Source organism: Polypterus senegalus, chromosome 3 (assembly GCF_016835505.1).
Source record: "Polypterus senegalus isolate Bchr_013 chromosome 3, ASM1683550v1, whole genome shotgun sequence".
Lineage (NCBI taxonomy): Eukaryota > Metazoa > Chordata > Cladistia > Polypteriformes > Polypteridae > Polypterus > Polypterus senegalus.
The window spans coordinates 107,511,680-107,538,163 of NC_053156.1; the positions used below are offsets into that span (position 1 = coordinate 107,511,680).

The window sequence follows — 26,484 nt, forward strand, 5'->3', positions numbered from 1 at the left end:
TCCTAACTACAGGGTCAGGTGGGAGAGAAAAGATGAAAGCAAGGAAGGAGAAGAAAAGACCTAGGAGGTGAAAAATTAGAGGGGTCAAAGGAATTCGAAAGAAAGAGAGAATCAGACACAAAATGTCGCTATCGTGCAGAACGTGTTAATTTATGAAAACTATTAAACAATGCAAAATGTTTGTGGGTGTTCACATTCTTTTCTAAAGCTACAGAAATGTTTTATCGAAGACAACACCAGCTGTGCACCTTATAGTCTTCTTGATTCAAGTACTGTATTTGGAGCTTTGCCTTTTTATGGGAATGTCACTACCTGAAATCCCTCCATCCATCCATTATACAACCAGCTGTATCCTAAATATAGGGTCATGGGGGTCTGCTGGAGCCAATCCCAGTCAACACAGGGCACAAGGCAGGAAACAAACCCTGGGCAGGGCTCCAGCCCACTGCCGGGCACACACACACACAACAATCAGATCACCAATACACCTAACCTGCATGTCTTTGGACCGTGGGAGGAAACCCACGCAGACACGGGGAGAACATGCAAACTCCGCAGGGAGGACCCACAATGAGGATGTAGTGAACTAAATTTTAAAAGACCTGCAGAGTCTTCAACACTGGAGAAACACAGACAAGCATAAAGAGCTAGAAGCAGGCAAAAGGAAATTGCAAGGTGATCACAAGAAGGGAGACGCATCATCTTCTTCATCTTTTCCCACTTCTGTGTGGGATCGATGTGCTTGCTTGATTAACTTTCTCCATAATAGGAGATGGGTGGTGCTGACCAAACAGAAACAACCTCTGAAAAGAAATGAGGGCTCCATGTCATTGTCTGGGCAACGTGCTGACGCCATTAAAAGGCAAGTAAAATCTGAGGTGATTTCATACAAATATACAGCGAAATCATAAAGCATTGAGACCCCTTCATGTTCTGCACACTTTATTTTATTTGTATTTAATTCTAAATACATTTAGCATTTTTGCCCCCCAACCTACACTCAATAGCCCATAGTGACACAAACATTTTTTTTCTGAAAGGTTTGCAGTTTCATTAAAAATCAAAAGATGAAATCTCTTGTTCCTGTCATTGTTCAGACCCTTTGCTATGGCACTCCAAATTGTGCTCAGGTGCCTCCTGTTTGCTTTCATTATCCTTAAGATGTTTCTAGAACTTGACTGGAGTGGTAAACTGAACTAATTGGCCATCACTTAGAGGGACACACAGCTGCGTTTGGGAGTGTCATGCGCCTGTCAGTGGTCAGAACTGAGGGAATGGTGAATGGTGCCAATATTTACCTGTTGACAAGATGTCAATGAAGTAGTAATATGCAAAGAAAAACGTGGATAAAAATAATAAACAGTATAAAAATAATGTACACGCATAAGATGGATATCTAATTAAGAAACACAGAGACCTTTAAGGATTTTTTTTTTTTTTTTGCTTTGTAAATGACAGTTGTTGGTAAGGTCATTTAGCTAGGGTGAACAAAATAAGAAAAGAAAATAAGAATCGGCTCCTGAGTGCATGTGACCTCAGACTGGGGAGATGGTTCACCAAGGCCACACTGGAGTAGCTTAATGACAAGTCTGGGACTGTCCTCTACAGTAGTGGCCATGCCAAAGACCAGACTTGATAAGATCTGCAGTTTACAGACGCTTCTCATTCAATCTAATGGAGTTTGAATGAGATAACCTGCTGCCCAAATCTGGGTGTACTATGCTTGTAAAGACTTAACTCAAGTAGAGCTGCCAAAGGGGCCTCTTACAAATGACTTTGTAATTTGCTTCTATGAATTACATTTTACTTTTTGATTTTGCAAAACCTTTCTGAAAATCTGTCTCATTATCATTATGTGCTATTGAGTGTGGACTGATGGACAAAAATAGCACATTTCTCCATTTAGAATTAAATAGTAATCCAATAAAGTGTGCAGAAAGTGAAGGGGGCGGAATACTTTCAGAATCCTCTGTAAATCATTGAATGTTATACTCCGATTGTCTGATGTTGCTGGTCAGACCACATCTGGAGTTCAGCATGCAGCTCTGGTCACCAGCTGTGCAGAGGTGAGCCACCAAGTGCATCCTGGGACTTGAGGACATGTCCTACTCAGGTAGTTAAACTTGTTTAGTTGAGCAGAGCAGGCTCGGCTCCATGGGGGCCCAATCCAGGTCTTCAAAATTCTCAAAAGACTTTAATAAAGTTCATCCAGCAGAGTCATTTCAATTAAATAGCCAATAGCAAACTTGATGACCCCCAGGGGGAGATATTTAAAACTGACACACAGTAAGAGTCACTGGAATTGGCAACAAACTTGCAAGTCGTGTACTTGAAGCAGAAATCTTCCAAAAGTTTGTGGACAAGACATTAGGAGAACTTGGCCTTGAACCGAGTAGACAAGCTCAGTGAAATGAATGATCTTGTTCGTTAAACTTGCGTTTTTGTACCTTTGATATGAATTTTTTTACTTATTTCAGTTGCAATTTAAGTAAGCATGGATGAACTCACAAACTGTGATTGCTGGAGTATTGAACTGATTCAGAATTCGAGTCTGTCAGTGTTCTAAGATACATTAGGGGCAATGGAGTATAGTAGGAGTTTAGTGTGTGACAAGCTCATTTTTTGCTGAGCTATTTACATGCGCCAAAGAAATTTTAAAATGTGATATATACAACTTTTTAAATATTACTCTCTATGAGCTTCTTCCCACCACACATGCAGGCTGGTTAAGTGGCTGCTCTGCTTTGGCCCAGCTAACACAAGCCTGGCTTTGCAGCTTCCAGTCTAGTGCCTATCCCGGAGCAACATTGATCTGCTTGGCACAAACCGTATATGGGCAGCTACTGGTGCTTTAAAGATGTGATCCAAATGCAACCCCACAGGCCCAAAGTCACAACAGTTCACATCACTGGTGTGCAGAATTTCAAACTGTGACATCCACTCAGTAAGGGTCTACAACAGCATGGAGTCCAAACTCACTCACTTAGCTAAGCTGATCCAACTTGCCATTCCAAATCCATCGTGTTCTGCTTTCATGACTTCCTTTGAGGGGCTTCTGGAGGCCATTTTAATTTGTACCTCTTAAATGTCATCTTTAGACTGCTGTAATCCATCATTTGTGTCACATTTCAGAACAAACTCTGTACAGGTGGTGTTTGGTCGAGAGTGTCAGCACTGATCCTCAATCATAATGTGTCTCAGTGCTCTACATGGAGAGAACATATAAAACACAAGTATGGCTTCACCACAGGCAAACAGTGAGGCAAGGTTAGGTTACACAAACACCAGGAGGAGATGAAGAAAATGGCCAAAATTCTTCTCAGCCAAACAGTAGTCCATTGTTATGTACATTTTCAAACAGACAGGGTTGACGTAAACCAGGGGGGGGGGTTCTTCCACATAAACAAGCATCGTTTTCCAGTCAAAGCTCAAATCTGCACCACAAAATGGCAAGTGCTTCTTGTTAACTGAAGGCGGACTTTGAAAATCCGTGATCCACACTTGTAAAGCACAAAGGAGGGTGCGAAATCTGCAGTCCGAATACCTTAAACTCAAAAAAAAAAAAAAGTGTGGAACGGATGGGATAGATTGCGTATTGTGAAAACAGCCTGGAAATGTTTGGAGTTCGTTATAAAAAACACAAAACAGACAATGGTGGTCTCTTTAGTTGAACAAATCTGTGACTAACAACCAAAACAACCAATGCCTAAGTACATTATGGTTCTGAACTTCTGCATTTTATAAATTATATATTAATGGATGTTAGGGTAAAGTTTCCATTGGAGTGTAAACTTAATGGTTTGTGAACATCAATATACGATACACTTAAAACAAGCACATCATCACATTCCAATTTCTAAGCCCAACAATTCCCGAGCAGGCTCACATTCAATACCAATAAGAAGTACTTTTGGCAGCAATTGAAAATTGCATGCAAGAACATAACTTCAGAATTAATGGAACAGTACATTTACAGTTAATGCAAATATTGCACATTTAGCAATCACATGAAAACAGGTAGGTTGTGTCACTGGTGCAGTGCTCTCTAATGTTATGGCTGCCTTCACCACATGTCCAACCGCACAATAAGGTTGCTCGGGGTCTGGACTGACCTGTGCATTGATCAGTTTTTAATTTTTCCATTATTTGGCCTTTTACCAATCTAAGGTGGGTTGAAATCGAAGTCAAAGGTTTGCAGAGCAGCATTTGGTAATGAAATTTATAAAAGCAGTGTTAATGCTGGTGATGCACCATCTCCGAGTAACAGACCTGGCACCCACACACATCCTTTTTAGGAGGGTCACTGACCGACTACACATTTTATATACTTTTTAAAAAAAAAATCCCACAACCCACCACAGGGTCTCTTCAAACACCTTCAGGATTTTATGCAGAGTGTAGATGTACCATCACGAGTAAACACCCCTATTTGAAGTAGCATTTCTATCATACTGGCATGTCCTTGCACACAGGCCTATTTCTAACAGCACCCCAGGTGTGATGCTAGGTGGTTGTGCAGTGCAAATCCCCACCATGTACATTACTAGAAGCATTTTTGCACTACTGGTGTTCCGGTTTACAGATTTTAAAACCAATCCATAGAACTGAAAACAATTGCTGTACGTTTTGACCATACAAATGTTGAAATGTGGGCTTTTGCTAACAGTTACTGCCTGGAAAGGTGGCATTCCCACAACCCTGTGCATTTGAATTTAAGACCATACTGGAGGGCACTTTAAGCCAACCAGGGGGAGAGCATGGAGGACAGAAGTCACTTGTCCCACCTTGCACATCTGCCTTGGATCAAATTTTTGCCACGTGTTCAATGGCCATGCATTCTTAGAGTCAAGAACTTAATGAACCTGCTCGAAAACGTACTCAACAGCGGTTCTCTACTCATGGTGGAGGGAGACCCCAGAAAAGGCTTTCTATTCCTTTTGATTTCATGCCTGACAATGGAGATAAATTGCCCACTGAATCACAAAGTGCCAAATCTTATCAAAATACCCAGTCACCTCATCAGTTTTAAAATTGACACCATGTGCAGTGGAGCAACACCATCCAATGCTCTCCACTACCCTTGTTGGATTACAGTAATTTCAAGGTTAACAACTTAAACTGAGCGAACAAGTACTTCAGCATTAATTTCCTACCCAACACCACAGTCAGATTACACATCCCCAGCTAAATCTCCACTACCCCACCCCAGATGTGGCCCTTCACCATACTAGTGTCCTCCAGGCCTTTCAGATCAGTTATGCTTTTTTTAGACTTTGTTTTGTTGGCGTTGTAGGCCTTTGTTGGATGCATTTGCATTCACCTTTATTTCTGTTCTATTTTTTACAATTACAGCCATCTCCTAGCACAAGTCCCTCTAGGTGTAATCCAACACCATACTGCACATGAAATGAATTGTTCTTTACCATGCTGGTAAAAGAGGCCATCTACCATACCATCACCACTTGTAGCACCATTCCAGTTCAGTAACACAATTAGTACCAGTACCAAACATTTGATTCAAACTGGAGCAGTTCAAGAAAGGTTACCTTTGAAGTGTTCACATATAAAAAGGTATGCACCATCATCCACCACTTGAGTATACTGCAAACCTACCTTTAAACCAAATAACCTCAATTAGAGTGGCAAATTGGTCTAGTAAATAAGTCAATTTTGAAAGTTATCCTACAAACCCATCCCAAACATGCCCTTTTTAAAAACAAAAAAAACCACAACAGTCATATAGAGAACGTGAAGGTCTTTATTCACAACTTATTTTTTGGACTTGAAGTACTCTTCAATTACATCCTTGGCTTGAGATTCTTTGCCATAATCCTGTTAAAAAAAAAAAAAAGTTTACAGAAACTAAAAGTACTAGTATGGGATCACAGAGGGTTTTAAATATGTATCTTAGAAATGGCAAAACTATTTTGCACTCCATTCCCCATTTGCTTTAATGCAGCCACCGAGTACCCATATGCAGAGGAACACAAGCTTCATTTGTCAATTTAACAATGCATTACAATCCTGGGATCCAGAGGAGGCAATGCACATGCAGAAGGCTACCATATCACTAACACCTGATCAAGTACCCGATTTTTAAAAAAAAAACCCTCCACAAAGCTAACCAGGACATTGTTGCCATTTCAGGGGACCTCTGAAGAATATGGATGAATTCTCAGGGCTCGTACATAGGCAGTTATTTTTGCCAGCAAAGGAATGTTTGAGACACTAAACACTTCCAGTTTAGAAACTCATTTTAGCTGGCAGTTATATTAAGATCTAAAAGTTCTATACAAAGATTGGTAAGTGTTGCACTTTTCTAATATGCAAATACAAAGAAATGAGCTAGTGAAAGCAGAACAAATGTACCTAGTATGCATAAGTTACAATGTATACATGCTGTAAACAGGAGAAAATGGTTTTGCCCATTACTATCAATTTTTATTGCCAAGACTAGTTAAAGACTACAAATGCCTTATTTGAGCATCTAGGAGGCATGGGGTGGTGTTAAGCTGTTAAAACTCATAAGTCTGTTGCAAAACAACGTAGTTAAGATTACCACAAACATACACACCTCCCCAAGAGTAAAAACATACCTTGATGACAACACAGCTGCAGCCAACCACCTTGCGTGGTTTTCCTTCCCGGTCAATCTTGCAGAGGCCTACCCACTCTCCAAGCTTTTTGTTATCATCAACCAAAAAAAAAAAAAACAAATAAAGTTTACAAGTGAACAGTCAAAAGGAAAAAAGCGGTTTAGGCAAGGCACGCTGAATCTCAGACAAGAATGGGTAACGATGGCAATTTTCCTCATTAAATTTCAGAAGAGGGAGCCAAATTGTCATCATAGAAACAGCGATCCAAATATAGGCAATGCCAGTTTTTATTGCAAGGAAATTAGGATACACTATAAAAGACTGAGAACTTGAGCAATCATAAAAGTTGAATTATGAACTTCAAAACAGAGGCTGCCTGTAAACTGCCATTTGCTTACAAGTACTCAACTCACATGAAATATTCACAAGCTGAATAAATTTTACTCTTTGAAATTACCAAAGGGTTACAAAAGTTACTTTTAGACTAACTCAATTATGCAAGCATTAGCAAGCCACAAATACAATGTCAATGTACCCACAGCGAGACATGGTGTCTTGACTCTTCCCTGCAGATTATCAGTATTGCTAGAGGACCTGCTCAGCAACCTTAACACTTGTGGAAGGAAACCGACCCTAAACCTACTGGCAAATATCTCCTTCCATTTACTTTCTGGAAGGCTACATCCAAGCCATGATTGTCCTTGTTTTTTTTCCCCTTAAAACAGTTTATGCCATATGAGGCAACTGCACAACACTCCTCCTAAAACATCAGGTGCAAATTAGAAGTATACCACAAGGCAAATTTCCTACATGGCAGAAGACAAACTAGACACCAGTGCAATTGCAAAATAAATAAATATATATATATATAAAAATTTCCACAAAAAGGTTTGCATTTTCAACTCTTGACACAGCAACAAACATCACAGCATTTTTGCACAAGGTGAATTACAGCAAAAGAGCAGGACAAACAGGACAGACAGCAATGTTATACCTTACGTTTTCTGAAGGAAAGCATGCCCTCTTGCTTTTTTTTCCAGGCCCAAAAGGTCAGTAACTAAATACACATACCTTGATGAGGTTGATTTGATGTTCCGCACAGAGAGCTTCAACAAGCTTCACGTACATAGGCTCGTCACAGTTGCTGGCAAGGACACAAAGGTGGGCTTGACGTCTGCAGATCAGTGAATCATGTTAATCTTTTTAAAACACCACCTTACAAAGCATTAGTGGCAAGTGATAGGTCAATGATTAAAACACTAATTAAAAAGGACCATTTATTCTTAAAAGACACAGCTAACAAAAACATGCTTTAAAACATGATTAATATGTTCCATAATTAACACAGCAGAACAAACTCGCAACCTATCATGATCAAGCCTCCATAATATTGCTTCCAAATATGACATGGCTGTAGATGCACATCAGCTCCAGGATGGGGATTGCACTACTTTGACAAACATTACTTCCATAATGTACCTCCGGTATTACAATTCAGGTTCAGTATAGTTAATGCGATTTCAGCCTTGCTAAACAGATCCGCATTTGTCCTTTTTGGGTTGGGGACTTTACAAGCCTTGAACAGCTAAAGCTAGAGACATACCTATGCTATTCCACTACATTTCAGTAAATGCAAAACTGACTCACTTGTCTAGTGCTTTGGCTGCTTCCCGGATTCCACGTGCTAATCCATCATGGATAAGTGCGGTCTTGAGCACTTCCTGCAAGGCAGTGTTAACATCCATCACACCTCCGGCAGCAATGCTATTAAATAAAAAACACAATTAACATTGTAAAAGTGACAAATGGTTTTACTAGTCATATGCAAAGCTACAGGTGATCAGAACTAAAGTCTCACTCATTTAGGAGTGAAGGGGTATCCGACTTGATCAATTCATCATATAAACACTGTAGCTCTACATGTCCAAACATACACATTCTGGTCAAAATACATTACAAGTTATTTACTCATTTGCTGCAAGTTCCTTACAATTCAGCCATTGATTAATCTTAAAAATGAAGTTACAACAAGAGCAATTACGCAATTATTAAATGCCAGGCCTTGGTATAAAACAGGACTTGTTTAGAGAAGTCTTATTTCTAACAGGGACATGCGTTTTTAAAAAAAAAGCACCACAATACAAAAATAGCACAATGACAGGAACTATACACTGCTTCCAAAAAAAGTTAAGGGAACACAGTCATCTCAGTCAAATACTAACCCAATTAAGCTTCAGGGCACATCACTGTACTGTCAGGAAGCACAGGCAATTGTGAATTAACATCACCTGCTTTGGTCACTTTAATTTGCACAACAGACGCACTGGAGCTGCAACAGCATAGCAATTCCCCAATAAGGTAATGGTTTTGCAAGTGGTAGCCATAGACAATTGCTCTCCTCATCCTTCCAGACCGGTTCTTCTCTAGCTTTGCATTGTGCTAGTGTTGTCACTAGTGGTGGCATGAGCTGGTACCTTTAGTCGATTCAGGCTGTACAGATATCCAGCTCTTCCAATACAGCACATCCATACAGGCTGTCACAAGAAGGTTTGCCACATCTTTCAGTAGTCTCAAGAACATGGAGGGTATGAACCCAGTGGCACGACCAGTACCTACCTACTCCTCTGTATAGGGAGGAACACTGCCAGAGGCCTACAAAACATCCTCCAGCTGGATACTGACATGCATATATCTGACCAAATTGTCAGAAACAGACAAGAGGGGCATGAAAGCTCTGAGCTCACAGCCCACCACCATGCAGCTTGATAGGCATTTGCCAACTAATCAGGAGCATGCTCAAACATCAGGAGAGCATACAAGCACATTGAGGCCATACACACAACTGAGTGGCGTTATGAGATGCCATGATAATCACTCAAGTTGCATCTGCCTGGGATTTCAATTTGAGTTTGATTTTCAGCGTTAATCCAGCCCTCAAAGGGATGGTGTTTTGGTTTCCATCAACTACTGTAACTTTTTTTTGTTAACAAAGACTAATATGATTGAATTTAAGACTTTCCACCGGATTTTCTTTAGCAGTATACATGGAATGCTATTTTGTGTGCAAGCACATCAAAAACAGGAAATGGATGCTACAAGACAGGAATGGTAATCTGTCATTTTAATACAAATAGCGGCCAAGGAAGTTACAGTATATCCAAAATAAGTTAAAGCACATAATGACCAGCTCAAAAACTAATGTTTGATTCTGCACCACCTATAAACACTTTAGTCTTTAACAAGAATGTCATGAGTGGCCATCATGTGGCGGGCTGTAGCTTTTTTGTCCAAATTACAAACAGTTCATGGGAGGGGCACTAAAAGCGGACACAATACTGGATCTGAATATTTTGCTTATTAATTCCCAATTTAAGAGTGTGGTGTACAACATTGCCCGAAATACTAGCGGCGAGTGTTCCGCGGTAATCAGTCACTACACAATCATCCTCTCTTTTATACCCAAAAGTTGTCTCATTTAACGTTGCTTATTAAAAACGGGTTTGTTCTCTACCATACAGATTTACTTGAATACACACAAGCAGGGTAAACGACTCCTATATGCCTGCTCCAAATTAATAACTGCAGAAGCTTGGCTTTGAACAAGGACTAATGCCTGATTAGCAGGTCGGTTAGAACTAATACAGCTACAAAGCGCGTGTTGGAAGTGCAAAAAGTTATTGATTGCATCCAGCATAACCGCACAAGATCACTCGCCCTCGACGTGGTCTCGAATACCGCCACCTAAGGTGAACCGATACACGTGCATACCACGCGCCAGACACAAAATGGACCGTGGCACTTTTGTTTGGGCTGAAAATAACTTGGATTATATATATATATATATATATATATATATATAAACTTTCCAGCTCAATAAAACTCGAAAAACACTCAAAAGCAAAACGCAACAAATCCGGACAGCCAATACATGCGGAGCGCCTCATCAGCATGTCAACAGACTACCCAGAACTTAAAAAGCAACTTGTCACCAAATAAACTCCTGAATAAGATATATACATTAACGTATTCTAAGTTAATATGTCTACCGAAGTTTAAATCCATTAATATTGCACATTTTCAGTAGAGGCTTGATGCCCTTTTACACCTTTTAGAATGGTTGCTCATCAGCGGCACTTACCCTTCCTCGGCCATTGTAGATTAGTGGTGGATGTTGTCACGAAATCGCTGTAATATAAACACATATCATGAGGTTGATTAGTGGCCATGTCAGATTGGGTTGTTTAATTGGGCTAAAAAGTAGGATGAAGAAGATTTGGCGCAGATGTGGACAAGGGCTACAAAACTTACCCAGGTCGTCTGTACAGCGGCGCAAAAAGAGACCGAACCTTGCCGACGTCATATTTTAAAGCCTGAACACGAAGGCCCCTAATAAGGCTAGCCTCGGCTATGCCTGTTGAAAAAAAATCCCTTAGCTGCGTTTCGTTAACGTAAAACGAATGTGTGACAATTCATCGAACATGCATCCAACAATTTTCTAAACTACCACAGGCTGAAAGCGATGGTTTTATACGCAGTGTGTTTTTGATCATATTCAGGCATATGCACAGCGCACGTGAGCTTTACTGTTATGGTGAAGTCGACATTTGCTTCCTAGCTGGTCCAGTTATTTTATAAATAAGCAGAACTAAAAAACACACCTCCACTTATTTTTGGAGAAATACTAGCTAGAATGTGAGAGAAAACGATTTACCGTATTTTAGCTTACGTTCTACACAAACGTTCACAATTCCGATGAAATCCGCATAATAAGGAAGGGCCACTCTACCCTGAGCTGTATTACTAATCCTTGGAGGCTCAGATTTTCGCAGGTTTTCAGTGCAATCAACCTCATTCATACGAATTAACTCCTGTCTATAATTAAGGTCTAATTTAATTGAACTTTAATTATTGTTACCCATCGTGTTAGCATAAGAAATCACCTGAATGCAATTTTTTTTGGATAAGAAAAAAAAATCCAAAACATTTTAACAAATACATCAAGGAAAGAAACCAACAGTACACATACAAGGATGGAAAATAAGCTTTCATTGCCAACGGTGTCTAAAATAAAATAAATGACAAATTAGAGATATACCAGGAGGAGGGGAGGTTTCCTCCAACTACGAGAATTGGAGATGTTTCACTGATTTGTGTGCATTGAATCGGTTTACTTTGAATTTATTGTCATAAGGGTTGTAGTACTGTACAACGAAGCTTTCTTAATTCCAACCTTCAGCATCCTTACGTTGAACCTGCTTACTCCACTTAAGGATCACAGGTAGCTAGGGCTTATCGACGGAGCAACGTGAGCAGGGCAGGCTGAAGCCAGGCAGCCCTTCACACAAAGATTTGTGGAAATCTGGAACAAACTACTGAGCCATGTAGGTAAAGCAGAAACCTTGACAACCTTTAAGAAGTATCTGGATGAGATGTAACTACTTAACCATTAGCTAAATCAAAAAAGCTTGATTGCCATTAAAGGTTTCCTGTTGTTTTTGGACTTCTTATGCATGTCCTTATATTCTCGTCTTCTGGAGTGATGAGACAATGATAAGAGTATCTGTAGTTGCAATAGTCAAGCAGTTCAAGGGTGGATTATGAAGAGTTGTCATCCACCCATTTATTGAATATGGGATGCTTGAGCTCATCACAACCTCATCAGAAAAAAAGGCAGGAATCAACCTTGGACAAGGCAGCAGTCTGCAGCACTGTGCACACCTCATATGCTCACAATTCACTCAACTGGGCCCATTTAAAGACGCCACTTAACATGCTGCAGCTTGTGTGTGTTGAGGATGTCGGGTGAAATACGAATATGAAGAGAATACACCCACAAACATGGGGAGAATATGCAAACTCCACAGAGACAGTGACTGAGTCAAGTTTCAAACCTCTAGATAAGGTGAGGTATGTAGTACTACTTTAAATATTTATTTGTGTATTTTTTGAGAGAACATGCAGATACACTTAGGGAAAGTTAAGTCAAAGACACAATACAATGACGCAAACATTATGTTCCAAAAATAGCCCAGTCTGATGTAGCTCATCATACTTTAAGACAGGAGAAAGGGATTAGCGGGGACCAGAATGCTTATGTTGGAGTAAAATTCGTTAATTACTGCTTGAACTATTGGTCACAAAGATAATTACATTTTTTTCTATTTATAACAAAAAAAAAGTTTTGGGGAGCAGGTTAGAATTATTTGGTTAAGCAAAATGAAACTTGATACAACTAACATGATGTGATATCAGAATAGGTTTTTCATTACATAATATTATCCTTTCTGGTGTTTCTGCGAATACTGTACTATATTGGTGTGAGGGAGTATTGGGAGTGGTTTTAGTTCCAAGAGACATCTCTGTAGACACAGATTTTAACCCAAAATAGGTTAAATGAAAGCTTGTAGAATGTAAGAAAATGAATAACTATTAGTATTTCAATTCACAAAAATGTTTTTGGTTGGCACTCTGACATTCCCAGAACGTTGTATGTGATACTTAGTGAAGGAAATTGTGTTTTAAACAAAGGGAAAATAAATATACTGTATATGGAACATACATTTATATAAGTTTAAGAAATATATAAATGATTAGAAGAAGAAATTAAGAAAACAAGAATGAGTTAAAGCAGTAAGAGTATTGTCTGGATTTGGTTTTTAAGGAGTTGCAGGAGAGATGAGGCTCATCTCAGCAGCACTGGGCACGAGCAGGAAGGAATAGTGCAAGAAATGTCAGTCGTTTTTAAGGTTACACAGGAAATATTTATTAGTTCCAAAAATTAACATGCAATATTCAAATGCATCACCTTACACCTATTTACAAAGGACAGGGGTGTCTACATTTGTTTCTGGAAGGCCACCATGGCTGCTGGTTTTCATTAGAACCAGGCGCTCAGTGAGTGTCATCCTTCCATTAATATACAGACCTCCATTTAGTTCTTGTTTTACTGTGGATTCGAATATAGCCTGTAATGCCTTCTTAGCACAGATATAAACATTTCATAAGCTAATACTGTATTTGAAGTGTTCCAAATGCTTGTAAAGAGTCCAATTCCTTATTTCTGATTAGCCGAAAATCACTTGGGCAGTTTTTGTTTATTTGCTAAAAGTGTATTACAAAGTACGTGCAATTGCTTTTGAAAGCGATTCAAGCTTATAAGTTTGTTGTTTTATGGTGTGGACCGGGGAGTGAAATGTCCTGGAGAGACGCAGTGGCTACAGGTTTTCATTCCAACCCAGTTGCTTAATTATAAACCAATCCTTGTCATTCTCAGACCTTATTTAATTTTATGGCTTGTTAGTCTGCAATGTAAGGTTCTTATATCATAGATTTTTCCTTTCCAAGGATATCATCCAAATGATTTGAAGCCTAAAACAGATCATTTTCACTCTGTCACATTGTCTATTAAGTGTTTTAGTAAATCAAACCGTGCATGATGAACACACAGAGATGTAAATCGAAACAAGCTAGATGATGAACTGCTGACTACTTTGTCATTTACATCTTATTGCTAATAAGGAGCCATTAAAACAGTGACTGCAGCTGTTTAAGATTGAAATAAACAATTAAGGGTGGGGAGCCTTAGCAAGTGAGACCACTAAAATGAAGCATCAAAATGTCACTTAAGCAATAAGTAGTTCATTGGCAGTAATTGACTTCTCATTAAAAAGCTGGGTTGGAACAAAAACCTGCAGCCCCTGCGGCTCTTCAGGAACGACATTGCCCACCCCTGGCGTAGACCATCATGGTATGTTTTACAATGCAAACAATAAAATCATAATGTAAGAATGCAATGAATGTACAAAATATAAAACAAGATGAAGTGTTGCATGATCAATACAATATAAAACGTGAAGCAAAGACCCAGGAGAATGAAATATAAAAATGACAAAACAGAACACTACACAATATGACCAGGAAAAATAGCTTTAAAATGCATCACAAAAAGCTTTTGTCTTCATTATTAGATGTAATGTTATACCTAAAGATTCTTCACTAAAGGGCAAACTAAAGACTACAGAGATATGGTGTTTTAAAAATGCAAAAAACATAAGAGAGGTGCATATCATAGCTTGGGAACACAAAAAGAACATCTTAGGTGATTTATACACTTATTTAGGGTACACAGGTATTTGCCTGAAAATTGGTATTTTGTGATAAAATGCCAATCCAGGAAATACAGTGAAAAGTGTTAGAAATCTATTCTACTTGCCAAATCTCATTTGAGGTTCTCAGGAGAGCTTCAACCTCCACATGTGGAAGGTAGTGATTCTATCTGGCTGGAGTTCACTGTGCAAAAAATAAAATAAAATGCAATAATGTGATTTAAAGTCTGTCATTTAGCAGTCACATTTCCACTCTTTTTTAACATAAAGTTCCTTCACTTGATAAATTTTATGATGTTCTCGAAAGACCACTTCATTCATTTTCAAACAGAACTGACTACTGTCAGGCTATTCAAATTGTTTGCTTCCTGCTGTATGGTCGTTTCAACACACAGACCTTAGCAATGAACTAGAACTATAATGTATGTTCTGCAGGGTGCATATTGCAATTACAAGACCCAGGGCTGCTTTAAATGCTAAGAACAGAGCCTCTAGCTAATGGACATTTTTAGACTCTGACAAGTTCTACCAGCAAATATTTGGAAGGCCTTTTCAGTCTCAGCATTTAAATCAAACCTCAAGACTTATTATTTTAGAAGTGTAAATCTAGTAGAATTCTAATAAAATTTACAACTACAATGTGTTATTCACATACTGTTCAAATTGTTCTTTGAGTAGCTTTCAGTTCATTCAAAATGTTGAAAATCATTACTAGAACTTTAGTTTTTACATCTTTGCATTGGCCTAGTTAAATTTAGGGACAACTTTAAAATATTTTTTCTTCCTGTCAAAAAACAAAGCAAAGCACAAGATGAGGATTTGGGTCCCAGAAAATGACCCATTTAATTTGGTTGTCTAGAGGACAAAAGAAGAAGCATAGTTTTGCAGTACAATAGAATGGTGTCTACTCACTAAAAATCCTTTAAAGATGCAAAGCTACATTTTTTTGTGAAACTGGGTCAAGAATGAACACCAACCTCTGATGGTGCATCCATTGATATAATGGCTGGTCTAGGAGAGGAGGGGCTTATGACATTACAGAGATGGCCTCACCAGTCTTCTGGAGATTTCTCCTCCTCCTTTCTGAAGATACAAAGAGACAAAGAGAAAACTGGTTAGCGAAGGTGTCACACTCTTTCCTTCCTTGTATTTTATTTTGAACCAAAACCTGTAAAATGCTCCCAATGGTCACGTGTTTGACATAGCTTCCCACTAGCTCAGCCTGGATGTCAAGGAATCCCCAGGTGAAGGATGGAATGATCTCCTTGTGTGCAGCCATCCATTATAAGGGGGCATAATCAGGAACCAATGTGAATTAACATCCCCTTAAGAATAGTTCAACTTAGAGATGACCCATTTCATTGAAAAGCACTTCCCACTCCACCACCACACACTTTCTCTTATTCAAGCAATTTCCAGCTCCGGTGTAGCATGAGATACCCAGAACAATCAATCCTTTGACTTAACATGATGCCAAGACTACTCTCTGAGATGCCAATCTGGAGGGTAAAAGGGAAAAAAATTAGATGAGATCAAAAGAAGTGCTGCAGTCAGAGCGTGTTTGAAGCCAAGACATTGTCCGCTTTGACATGCCAGACCACTTTATGGGAGGACTGTTTGCTTGTTAGATTTGTTAAAGGAGCAGCCCTTTAAAGGGGCAGGAATGAACCTACAATAACCTGCTGGTCCAGAAAAAGCCTGCACTTGCCTTCAGTTTGGGGTTGAGCCTGGTTCTATATGCCTGATATTTTGGACCACTTGACCCACCACATCAGTTAGTCCAAATTGACATTGCTTTGGATTGATATGTAATCTGGCTTGTTGGAAGGTTGTAAATACCTCTGAAACCTAATATAGAAGTTCTTGCCAGGCATCGGGTAGGAGTCAAACTAGGAAACTTGGTTGATTTTTCGGAAATCATGACAAAATCAGCAAGTTTCATTGAGCTTGGGACCTAACACAATAGGACCTGACCTGGTATTTTCTTCGATAACTCATAAGTCTAACATTTTTTGGACTTCCGGTTCAACTTCTGCACGTTTATTCTTCGGGGTACAGTAAGGTTGCTCTCCTTCAATGATTCAATGATGATGTTGTGGAAGATAAGAGAGGTTTTGGCTTTGTATCGACAACTTCAGCTACCAGTGCAATAATCTGTTTCATTTTCTCCTTTTGGACAGAGTAAATGTTTCTCTGAAATTAAGTGAATCAGATTCTGAGAAGAGAGGCTGGGTATTCGCCATGTAAGGTGTGGCCTCCTGTTTGGTCCTTCCACAGCTTTAGTTTATTCATATGATATATTCTTTCTGCCAGATGGCAGCCAGGCTATTTCATGACATAATCTACTAAACCCCTTCACTCTTTAATTAAATACAGTCCCTGCCAGTGAGTCATAAATTTTGGAAGTGCATGGAATTAATGAATGGTTGTTTTCTTATCATAGCCTATGTATGCTGAGCAGCATTAAGATGTTCCTGAACAAGTGGTCATATTTTTTAAACCATTCACACAATTGCACCACATATTTTAATATATTAATGGGTTGGAATTCCTGGTCCTCTCAGGCTTCCTTGACCAAGTCAAAAATACCCTTTGGCTGTCTCCTACAAAGAGGCATAAATGACAAAAACCCAGGAAGGGGTTTGTGGCATCTCTCTATGTGCAAAAAGTATGGGAGGAATTAGTTGATCTTAATCTCGACCCATCTTCACATAGTACTTTCTTTAATATATTTTTCAAACATTCAACCAAACCATCCATTTATAGATGATAAACAGATGTTGTATGCGTAGGAGTTTCATGACTTCTTAAACGATTTGGATGTAAATGGTGTTTCTAATTTGTAAGGATTTTATTGGGGATTCTGACCTCTGTAAACACCCTTATGTCTTCCTGGGCGACTTGGATGGTCTCTGGATATTGGGTGGTGTAACCAGTAAGGACAAGGATATACTTGTGGTCTCGGGCAGTAGGCTTGAGAGGTTCCACTATATCCATGCCTAGACACTCCAATAGAATGTCAATATTTGGCAATGGCACCAGCAGTGTTTTCTTCTACAACACTACCAGTGAAACCTCAGTTGGTTATCAACACCCTGCCGACATAAGTTTTTGTTTTCCTGTCCTCCCTGTCCATTTGCCCATAATTTGTTGTTAAGATGGACATTCCCTTCTGTCACATATAATTCTTCTTTAGTTTTTACTTCTTACTTTCAGCCATTAATATTGTAAATCACCTTGAGCTACTTTCATGTATGTGCTATATAAACAAATTGAGTTGTTGTTACTTGTCAATGTTATATTCATTTCCATCACTGCTTTTTAGCCAGGTTTATTTTATTGCTATAATATCATAATGATATACAGCTTCAACTCACTTGTTTTATTTTTGATTCTCCAAACATTCAAGCAAACAATATTTAATATGTTATTATTTTACTGTTGCACTTTAACTTTGGTCTAGAAATTAAGTCTCTATGTAATTTGTTATTCAACTACTATCAAGTAAAGTTATATAAACACCTGGCCTGTCCAACCTGCCCCCATCCTCAACTGACCTACTCATACTCCTTTCCAATACTTTGGTACCCCTTCTATTCAAGATTAACACATCATAACAGAACAGGTCCCATCTGATCCAGAAAGAGCCTAAATATCCCATAAACCTATATATTTCTATCCTATACCAAGAATTGAGAACATACTATACTTTTTCTTGAAATGTTGTCAACTTATAAACTTTGATTCCTACTTCTGTTTACTATATGAAAGGGGCAGCACAGTAGTGTAGTGGCAGCACTGCTGCCTTACAATAAGAAGACCAGAGCTCCCATTCCAAATACTCCATGCATGGACCTTGCATGATCTCCCCATGTCTTTGAGGGACTCTACTTGCTGAATTGTTGCTAAATTGGCCTAAAAGTGTTTGTGTGTGACTGTGTCTCTGTGTATGTTGGTAGTTATTAAGTATATGGTAATTAAGATGCATTTAATTTCAATTTGTTGTACAGGTGATGTTATTCCTGCTCAGCATTTGCCTGACGCACCTCCACCAGTGCCCAACAAGTCAGCTGCAGTGTAGTCAGTTAGTGCCACCATTCATTGACGTTTCGGTCCTTACCCAGTATATCTCTCATTTGGGGTGCACTGGCCAAATGCTTTATATTTACAGCATTTTAGACTTCTTCCTAAACTCAGGTATTTCAGAAAGATTCTTCTAGGTTTGTCAATAGAAAGGTTACTCAAAATTTCTATTGAAAATTCTATTGATTTTTAAGTTTAAAAGATGTAAAGAGAAAGAATATTATCTCCATCCATCCATCCATTTTCCAACCCGCTGAACCCCAACACAGGGTCACGGGGGTCTGCTGGAGCCAATCCCAGCCAACACAGGGCACAGGGCAGGGACCAATCCTGGGCAGAGTGCCAACCCACCGCAGGACACACACAAACACACCCACACGCTAGGGCCAATTTAGAATCGCCAATCCACCTAACCTGCATGTCTTTGGATTGTGGGAGGAAACTTGAGTGCCCGGAGGAAACCCACGCAGACACGGGGAGAACATGCAAACTCCACGCAGGGAGGACCCGGGAAGCGGACCAGGGAAGCGAACCCGGGTCTCCTAACTGCGAGGCAGCAACTCTACCCACCGCGTGTAAATTGCATTTGTAAAGTTTGATTTTTCTTTAATATCCTATAATAATAATAATAATACATTTTATTTATATGGCACCTTTCCCATACTCTAATGTACCCCTGACAATTTATCTATTTGTTGTTTTGTTCTCTGTTACTGTATTTATAATATTTATATCACAATTAACTAATAACAAACTTCATAAAGTCTGCTTGTCAGCAAGCTGTATGAATAACTATGAGTGCGGGCCTTTAGCCTGGACAAACCCAACAGTACCGGACACTCAGTGATGTTTGCCCCCTCTGTGTGTCTTTGATTGTGTTTTGCATGCGGTTTAATTTCAAACAAAATGTATTGTGTTGTATAATTTTCAGTTTAGGAGAAAATAAAAAGTTATGTATTTATAATGGTAACATCGTTAGCATAATAATATTATTGTAATGAGCATCCTATGCCAATCCGCATACTGCGTCTTAGCCCGGCGTCTCGCGGAATGAGTGCCGGCACATCGGCGGTAACCTGTAATGTAAGGCAAGCCATAGGCCTGAGAGAGCGGGCCATTGCTGTCCCATGCGTGCCACTGGCTGTTAAATGTAACCGTACAGTGCTCTAACCCTAAAATCATTATGTTAACTTTGGTATCGCAACTAAAATACACTATTTAGTGTATAAAGTGCTAAACAAGTAGGTCATTCATATACTGTAGATGTTGGTGTAGAAATTCTTGGTGGAGTGTAATAGAGGTGTGTGTATATTTTATGAGAAGGGTTTAGGTACAGCCTGCAATACCTATGACATAGGGCAGGTAATGCCCACAAAGTCAGTCATGAAATGCCCTTTGAGTCAGCTAACCCTCCCACATAGTGTAACGGGGCACTGAGGTTAACCATAGTCTAATGTGAGGGGTGTTACGTGACTGACATTGAGGGCGTTTCGTGATGTCGGGGCATCACATGACAGATCTCATAGGTACTGCGGTCCATAGACATAGAATTACTAGACGCCGCATGACCAGAAGCATCGTACGTCAACGTCGATGCCATATTGCGAGTGGCACTGCTGTGGAGTGAAGTAATGGATAAAGATGCCTCACGCATGTGCTATTTGGGATTGTACAAACCGCTGTATGCTCCAAACCAGATCCCGGGGGATTACATTTCATAGGTAAGGCTGAGCAATTGTTTTGGTTATATTTCCCCATTAGAAATTCCCGTTTTATAATCTTAACTTTAGTTATGCTGAGCTAAGCTAACAAAGCTATGCATTAATGTGCTCAAGTGAGCCTCTAAACAACGTTTTGGCTAAAACATATTTAGTCACTATGTAGATTGTTGCTAGCTGTTAACATTTCTCAAACTTTGAAGGTTTCCCAAAGAAATCCACCCCAGGAAGCAGTGGGAGGCAGCCCCTAGACGGGATTTTGAGAAAGCTGTCCTGTGATGTGTGCCGTGCTAGTTTGGTAACAGATGCTGTACTGGCATCATATGCTCAAAGCTACCACTTGCTCACATTAAAAAACAAAGGAGGTTTGATGATTCCTTCTGAGGGTACATTCAAGGTGGTCAAAGTAGCTGAGCGTGTTATCTGACAGTTGACATTAGGGCAAGATGTCGGTGTATCTTTGATCAATCAGTTTGTTCGGGCTGAGATTGGTTCAGATGATGTGTTTTTTATCAAGGAGCACATTGAAGAAACACAGTTTGAAATTGACAACCATCATTTTATGCTCATGTCTTTACTTGTGTCTGTCTTCCACAAACTAAGGCTGCACCATATTGCCAGACTGAATACTCTCAAATTACAAGATCTGAGTGAGCGAGGGGGAGTGTAAGTCTGTAGATCAGTGAGGTAGAGGGGAGCAAGACTGTGGAGAGCTTTAAATATTAAGAGCGGTATTTTGTATTGTATTCAGTAGTGAACAGGGAGCCAGTGAAGTTGAGAGAGAATAGGTGTAATATGTTCAGTGGATTTAGAACAGGTTATTATCCTGGCAGCAGAATTTTGAAGAAGATGTAAGCGATGGATACATTTTTGTGGGATGCCAGATAGAATAGCATTACAATAATCTATACGTCAGGTGACTAGGGCATTAACCAATACTTCAGTACTGTGTTGCGTAAGAACATGACAAAGTCTAGAAATGTTTCGGAGATGGAAGAAGGCAGTCCGAGAAATGTTACTTATATGGGAGGAATTATTATTGTTGTTGTTATTATTTAATAATTGCCATTATTAGTGTATAAATGGATATAAATAATTGCATTTAAATGATTCGCCAAAATCTGTTGTATGTAAACCATACTGTTTTAAACGTTTTGATTTTTCATCAGAAAACCCGGTTTCCTCGTCTACCTGCATTAGTTTAAATGGCACTTTTGCCACTCGCAATGTAGCGGATGCGCTGACGTATCGTGTCGACTGGGCAACACAGTGAATGCGGCGTCTATCTATATATGTCTATGCTGCGGTCTGCAGTTACACTCTGCTGGCTTTTACTAACCTGGTCAATAAAGGACTTCTGAGGGCACTGAACTACTGTATCTCGACATGAATACAGGCAAAATGAAAGCATGATTACAGACTTCAATTGGTTTTGCCTTTTTTTGACATTTAAATGGCAGACTTTTCAATTGCTAAAGTGAGCCTATTATTTTTGGTATTCGATAAAAGATTGTCTTTGTGTTAAATTTTTATTGATAAAATGAATAAGGAACACAGTAAAAGGAACCCAACCATAATAACTGATTTTTGGGCTATGTAAGAACACAAACACTACCATACTCTCCCAAAACCGGAGACTGCTAATTAAACACAAACACACCACAAGAAAAAAGAGAATCGGGTAAACTCACTGTGACACACAGCCAGCACATGAGCGCAAGGCGGGGCGTGGGGTAAAACGAGGAAAGGTGCACAGGAAATACTGCCTCACAGAGACTTCAATAAGGACAAGACTGTTAAATGAAGACTTCAGATTGCATGAGAGACAACGGCAGGAGAATTCCTGTGAGAGGGTAAAAGCAACTTAGCTGCAATGGTTGCAGTCATTAAAAGCCTCAGGTGGGAGAGAAAAGATGAAAGCAAGGAAGGAGAAGAAAAGACCTTGGAGGTGAAAAATTAGAGGGGTCAAAGGAATTCGAAAGAAAGAGAGAATCAGACACAAAATGTCGCTATCGTGCAGAACGTATTAATTTACAAAAAATATTAAACAATGCAAAATGTTTGTGGGTGTTCATATTATTTTCTAAAGCTACAGAAATGTTTTATCGAAGACAAATAACACCGGCTGTGCACCTTATAGTCTTCTTGATTCAAGTACTGTATTTGGAACTTTGCCTTTTTATGGGAACGTCACTACCTGAAATCCCTCCATCCATCCATTATCCAACCAGCTGTATCCTAACTACAGGGTCACGGGGGTCTGCTGAAGCCAATCCCAGCCAACACAGGGCACAAGGCAGGAAACAAACCCCGGGCAGGGCGCCAGCCAGCCAGCCCAACGCAGGGCACACACAACAATCGGATCGCCAATGCACCTAACCTGCGTGTCTTTGGACGGTGGGAGGAAAACAACGTACACACGGGGAAAGCATGCAAACTCCACGCAGGGAGGACCCGGGAAGCGAACCCTACCATTGCGCCACCACTACCTTAAATGCTAATTGTAAAAAATGTAATTTCTTCATTTTAAAAGGCATGGCATTTGAGGTTACTTTAAAATATTGCAGTTTCATTTCTACTGGAGAGCCTGTTTACATCAATTAGTTCCACTGGTGTAGGCCTAAATAAACATTCGCAGACAATCTGTCCCCAGGCACGTGTTTTGCAGACGCCTGTGGATAATCCAATTCCTCCGTCTGGAGCACCTCCGGGTCGTTAAGATATGCTAATAGAAGTCTTGGCACCTCTCCATGGAAGATCAGGTTCACGTATGAAAGGGTGCACTTTGAGAAACCCAAATTTATTGCACTGCATTATGCATGTATAAATTTAGATATACAGTATAGTAATATAGAGAGAGATTTTAAGAGTGCTCCGTATTTCTAATTTTCTAATATGACAACCCTAGCTTTTCCCGGTATCTGCAAATTATACACAATCAGTCACCTTTTCATACTAGTATTACAGTTATACTTTTACGTGAAAGTTTTTGTCTTTTTTAGTTAATTAACGTGCTTCAGACTCTTTTTCCACTATAGGGTGGTCCAGATCTAATTATGCAGATCCTTATCGTCTGGATGATTTTGATTTATACGGGGACGATTCTCCATGTCGTCAGTTCGCACGCTTCTCGGTGGTCCGGGATTTTTCGGGTGATTTTCTATGTAATAAACGTAAGTTATAGCGTGATGAAAATTGCATAATTAGATCTGGAGCACCCTATACAAATCGAGTGAACTCCTGAAAGTCTTGGCGGCGCCTTCGTGACGTCATTAGGAAATCGCCATTCTACTTGGGTCTCTGCTGCGCGGAGTGTCATAAATCAACGCAGTTGTAGACCCGCGGTTACAGACCCGGAAGTGACGTCTCTGTCGTTTCGGCTCTGACTTCGTAACCTTACTTTTGGAAGGTTTCGGCAGGTCTCGGCAAAACCCGGAAAGTAACGTCGGGTCAAGGACCAGTTAAGCGATAAAAATGAGAAGGAAAAAAGTACATCAAACCAAATAATACTTATCATTGTAAAGTTCAGAAGATTTCTGCCATCACGTCGTGTCATACATTAAACTAAACAATACAGATCGTTTCTGTGAAATATTAATATTAACATTTACGTTGTGTTCGGGTTTGTGGGAACCATTTAACATGTCGGCAAAACTAAAATCATCAAGATCTGTATTAATTGAAAATAGTTTTTCGTTTACATTTATGAATCGAAATATACAATATAATTACAATGTTTGCACCACGTTAGAGTTTAGTAAAACGTTTATAATAAAGTGATTACGTTTTTTTAAAATGTACTATGCATGTGTGCAATATTTTTCTAAACCAATTTAGAATAAACATTTAAGCCAATCTAATATTTTTAAACATGTATGTGAAGAAAACGGCATTACATATTCTACACTGAATTATGCCATATATTAATTTCATTACATAGAACTGCTCTAGTTTTTGTCACTTATTATTATAAACGATGGGCCATCAAAAGGAAAAAAATAAAAATACTAATAACACAATTTATTTATATAGCACCCTTCCTATGCCCAAAATTCATAAAGAACAACAGGACCGATATAACATTGGCTACAAATAATATCTCACTAAATAAAGATAAAAACAGGATATACAAAACATTCAAATAGAATAAAAGACAATAATTCAGACTAAAATACAACATAAAATCTTGAACAAATAGCATAAATTGTGATAAAAATTCAAACCCGAGTACCTGGACAGATAGAGGGGGTAAACTGAAAGAAGGGGCAGAATGTCAGGTCTGTTTAATGTCTTCCTAAACAAATGAGTTAAAAACAAATGAATGAAGTCAGCTGATGTCATTCATTTAGGGAGATCAGTCCACAGTCAGGGCGCTATATAGAGCTGCAGGCCGTGCTGTCACCCACAGAGTGCAGGTTAGTGTGGGCATTGAATCAGAGGACATTAGTGGGCAGGTCAAGAACAGAATTTGATGTTCAATCCTGTAAGACACAGGGAGCAGTGAAGGTGCAGCAGGATGGCTGTGATGTGCTCGCTGTTGCCAGTCTGTGTCTGGACTCTTGCAGTTGAGTTTTGAATCAGCTGGAGCTGTGATATAAGATTATATTATTAAAAAATTAAGATAACTTAATTATTATATTATAAATTAATGCATGAGGGTTGCCCTGGACATGACATAAGCTACATTGTGTCTGATAATGGGTTCTAGGATTTCATCCCAATACCTGATGGCAGTTAAGGTGCCGTTGTCTAGCCTGTAGAGGTCTGTGCGTCCCTCTGTGGATATGCCTCCCTAGACTGACCATCACTGTCCCACCACCAAACCAGTCATGCTGAATGATGTTACAGGCATCATAACGTTCTCCGCGGCTTCTCCAGACCCTTTCACGTCTGTCCCATGTGCTCAGGGTGGACCTGCTCTCATCTGTGAAAAGCACAGGGCACCAGTGGTGGACTTGCCAATCCTGGTATTCTGTGACAAATGTCAGTTGAGCTCCACGGTGCCCACTAGAGGATGTCAGGCCTTCAGGCCACCCTCATGAAGTCTTGTTACTTTTTGACAGAGGTCAGAGACATTCACACCAGTGGCCTGCCTGCTGGAGATCATTATGTATGCTCTGGCAGTGCTGATTCTGTTCCTTCAGTCCTGCTGATGGGTTAAGGACCTTCTACAATTGCCTGTTTCCTGGAATCTCCCCAGTGCCCTTGAGACTGTGCTGGGAGACGCAGCAAACCTTCTGGCATGGCACATATTGATGTGTCTGCCATCCTGGAGAAGTTGGACTACCTGTGCCAGCTCTGTAGGGTCCAGGTATGGCCTCATGCTACCAGTAGTGACACTGACCGTAGCCAAATGCAAAACGAGGGACAAAACAGATGAGGAGGAAAAAATGTCAGTGGCCTCCCTCCACCTGTTAAACCTTTCATTTCTGTTTTGGTGGGTCGTCTCATTGTTGCCCCCAAGTGCACCAAAGCAGCTGAAACTGATGAACAAGCTCCTCTGCTCCTTCACTGACCAGATCAATAGCCCAAAAGTTTCATTGACTTGATGCTATACTTGGATTAAAAAGGGTTCCTTTAATTTTTTGAGCAGTATATTTTAATGTAATCTTGTGGTTTTATAAGTCACTACACAAATTACTGAAATACACTCAATGATAGCTTTAGATAGCCCCCCCATACTTCAGTCCTTCACAAATGCAGTACTTTACAAACATCATATTTTAATTTCTCTTTGATAAGCATGAAATATAACTGTGTTGAATCTCAACTTATGATTACATTTTTGCTACGTACCGTTGAGGAACGTTTTTTTAAAATCAGATGGTCACTTTATTTTAACAAGAAAAGTAAATAACCTTTTTACTCTTTACCCTCAGATCACATTCTATTTGTTTATCAAGCAGAACTGAATATTTTAAATTTCTACACAATACTCTAATAACTGTACAGTTCAGCAGGCTAAAATAACACAGAGAGATA

At 39.6% G+C, this 26,484-nt stretch overlaps 1 protein-coding gene and 2 non-coding genes across 3 annotated transcripts; all 3 read right to left on the reverse strand.

The window, feature by feature from the left end:
• Window positions 1–5,738: 5,738 nt before the first annotated feature.
• On the reverse strand, window positions 5,739–10,987 carry rps12 (ribosomal protein S12). Its single transcript, XM_039747756.1, has 6 exons — window positions 10,905–10,987; window positions 10,735–10,781; window positions 8,244–8,360; window positions 7,668–7,770; window positions 6,597–6,698; window positions 5,739–5,832 (listed from the first exon to the last, which is right to left on the reverse strand). Exons 2-6 carry the CDS (start codon window positions 10,746–10,748, stop codon window positions 5,770–5,772), a joined length of 399 nt encoding a protein of 132 aa, XP_039603690.1. The 5' UTR covers window positions 10,749–10,781; window positions 10,905–10,987; the 3' UTR covers window positions 5,739–5,769.
• On the reverse strand, window positions 6,772–6,855 carry LOC120526980. The gene has a single exon (XR_005633262.1). It is a non-coding gene; the product is annotated as a small nucleolar RNA SNORD100 (small nucleolar RNA).
• Window positions 8,432–8,503, reverse strand: LOC120526973. The gene has a single exon (XR_005633255.1). It is a non-coding gene; the product is annotated as a small nucleolar RNA SNORD101 (small nucleolar RNA).
• Window positions 10,988–26,484: the final 15,497 nt, after the last annotated feature.

Bases quoted from the DNA above. Each gene is read 5' to 3' on its own strand.
- rps12 (XM_039747756.1), bottom strand. The intron at 7,771-8,243 runs GTGAGTCAGTTT...ACTGATCTGCAG, and splicing joins GCAGCCAAAGCACTAGACAA to ACGTCAAGCCCACCTTTGTG. The intron at 5,833-6,596 runs GTATGTTTTTAC...TTTTTTTAACAG, and splicing joins GCAGCTGTGTTGTCATCAAG to GATTATGGCAAAGAATCTCA.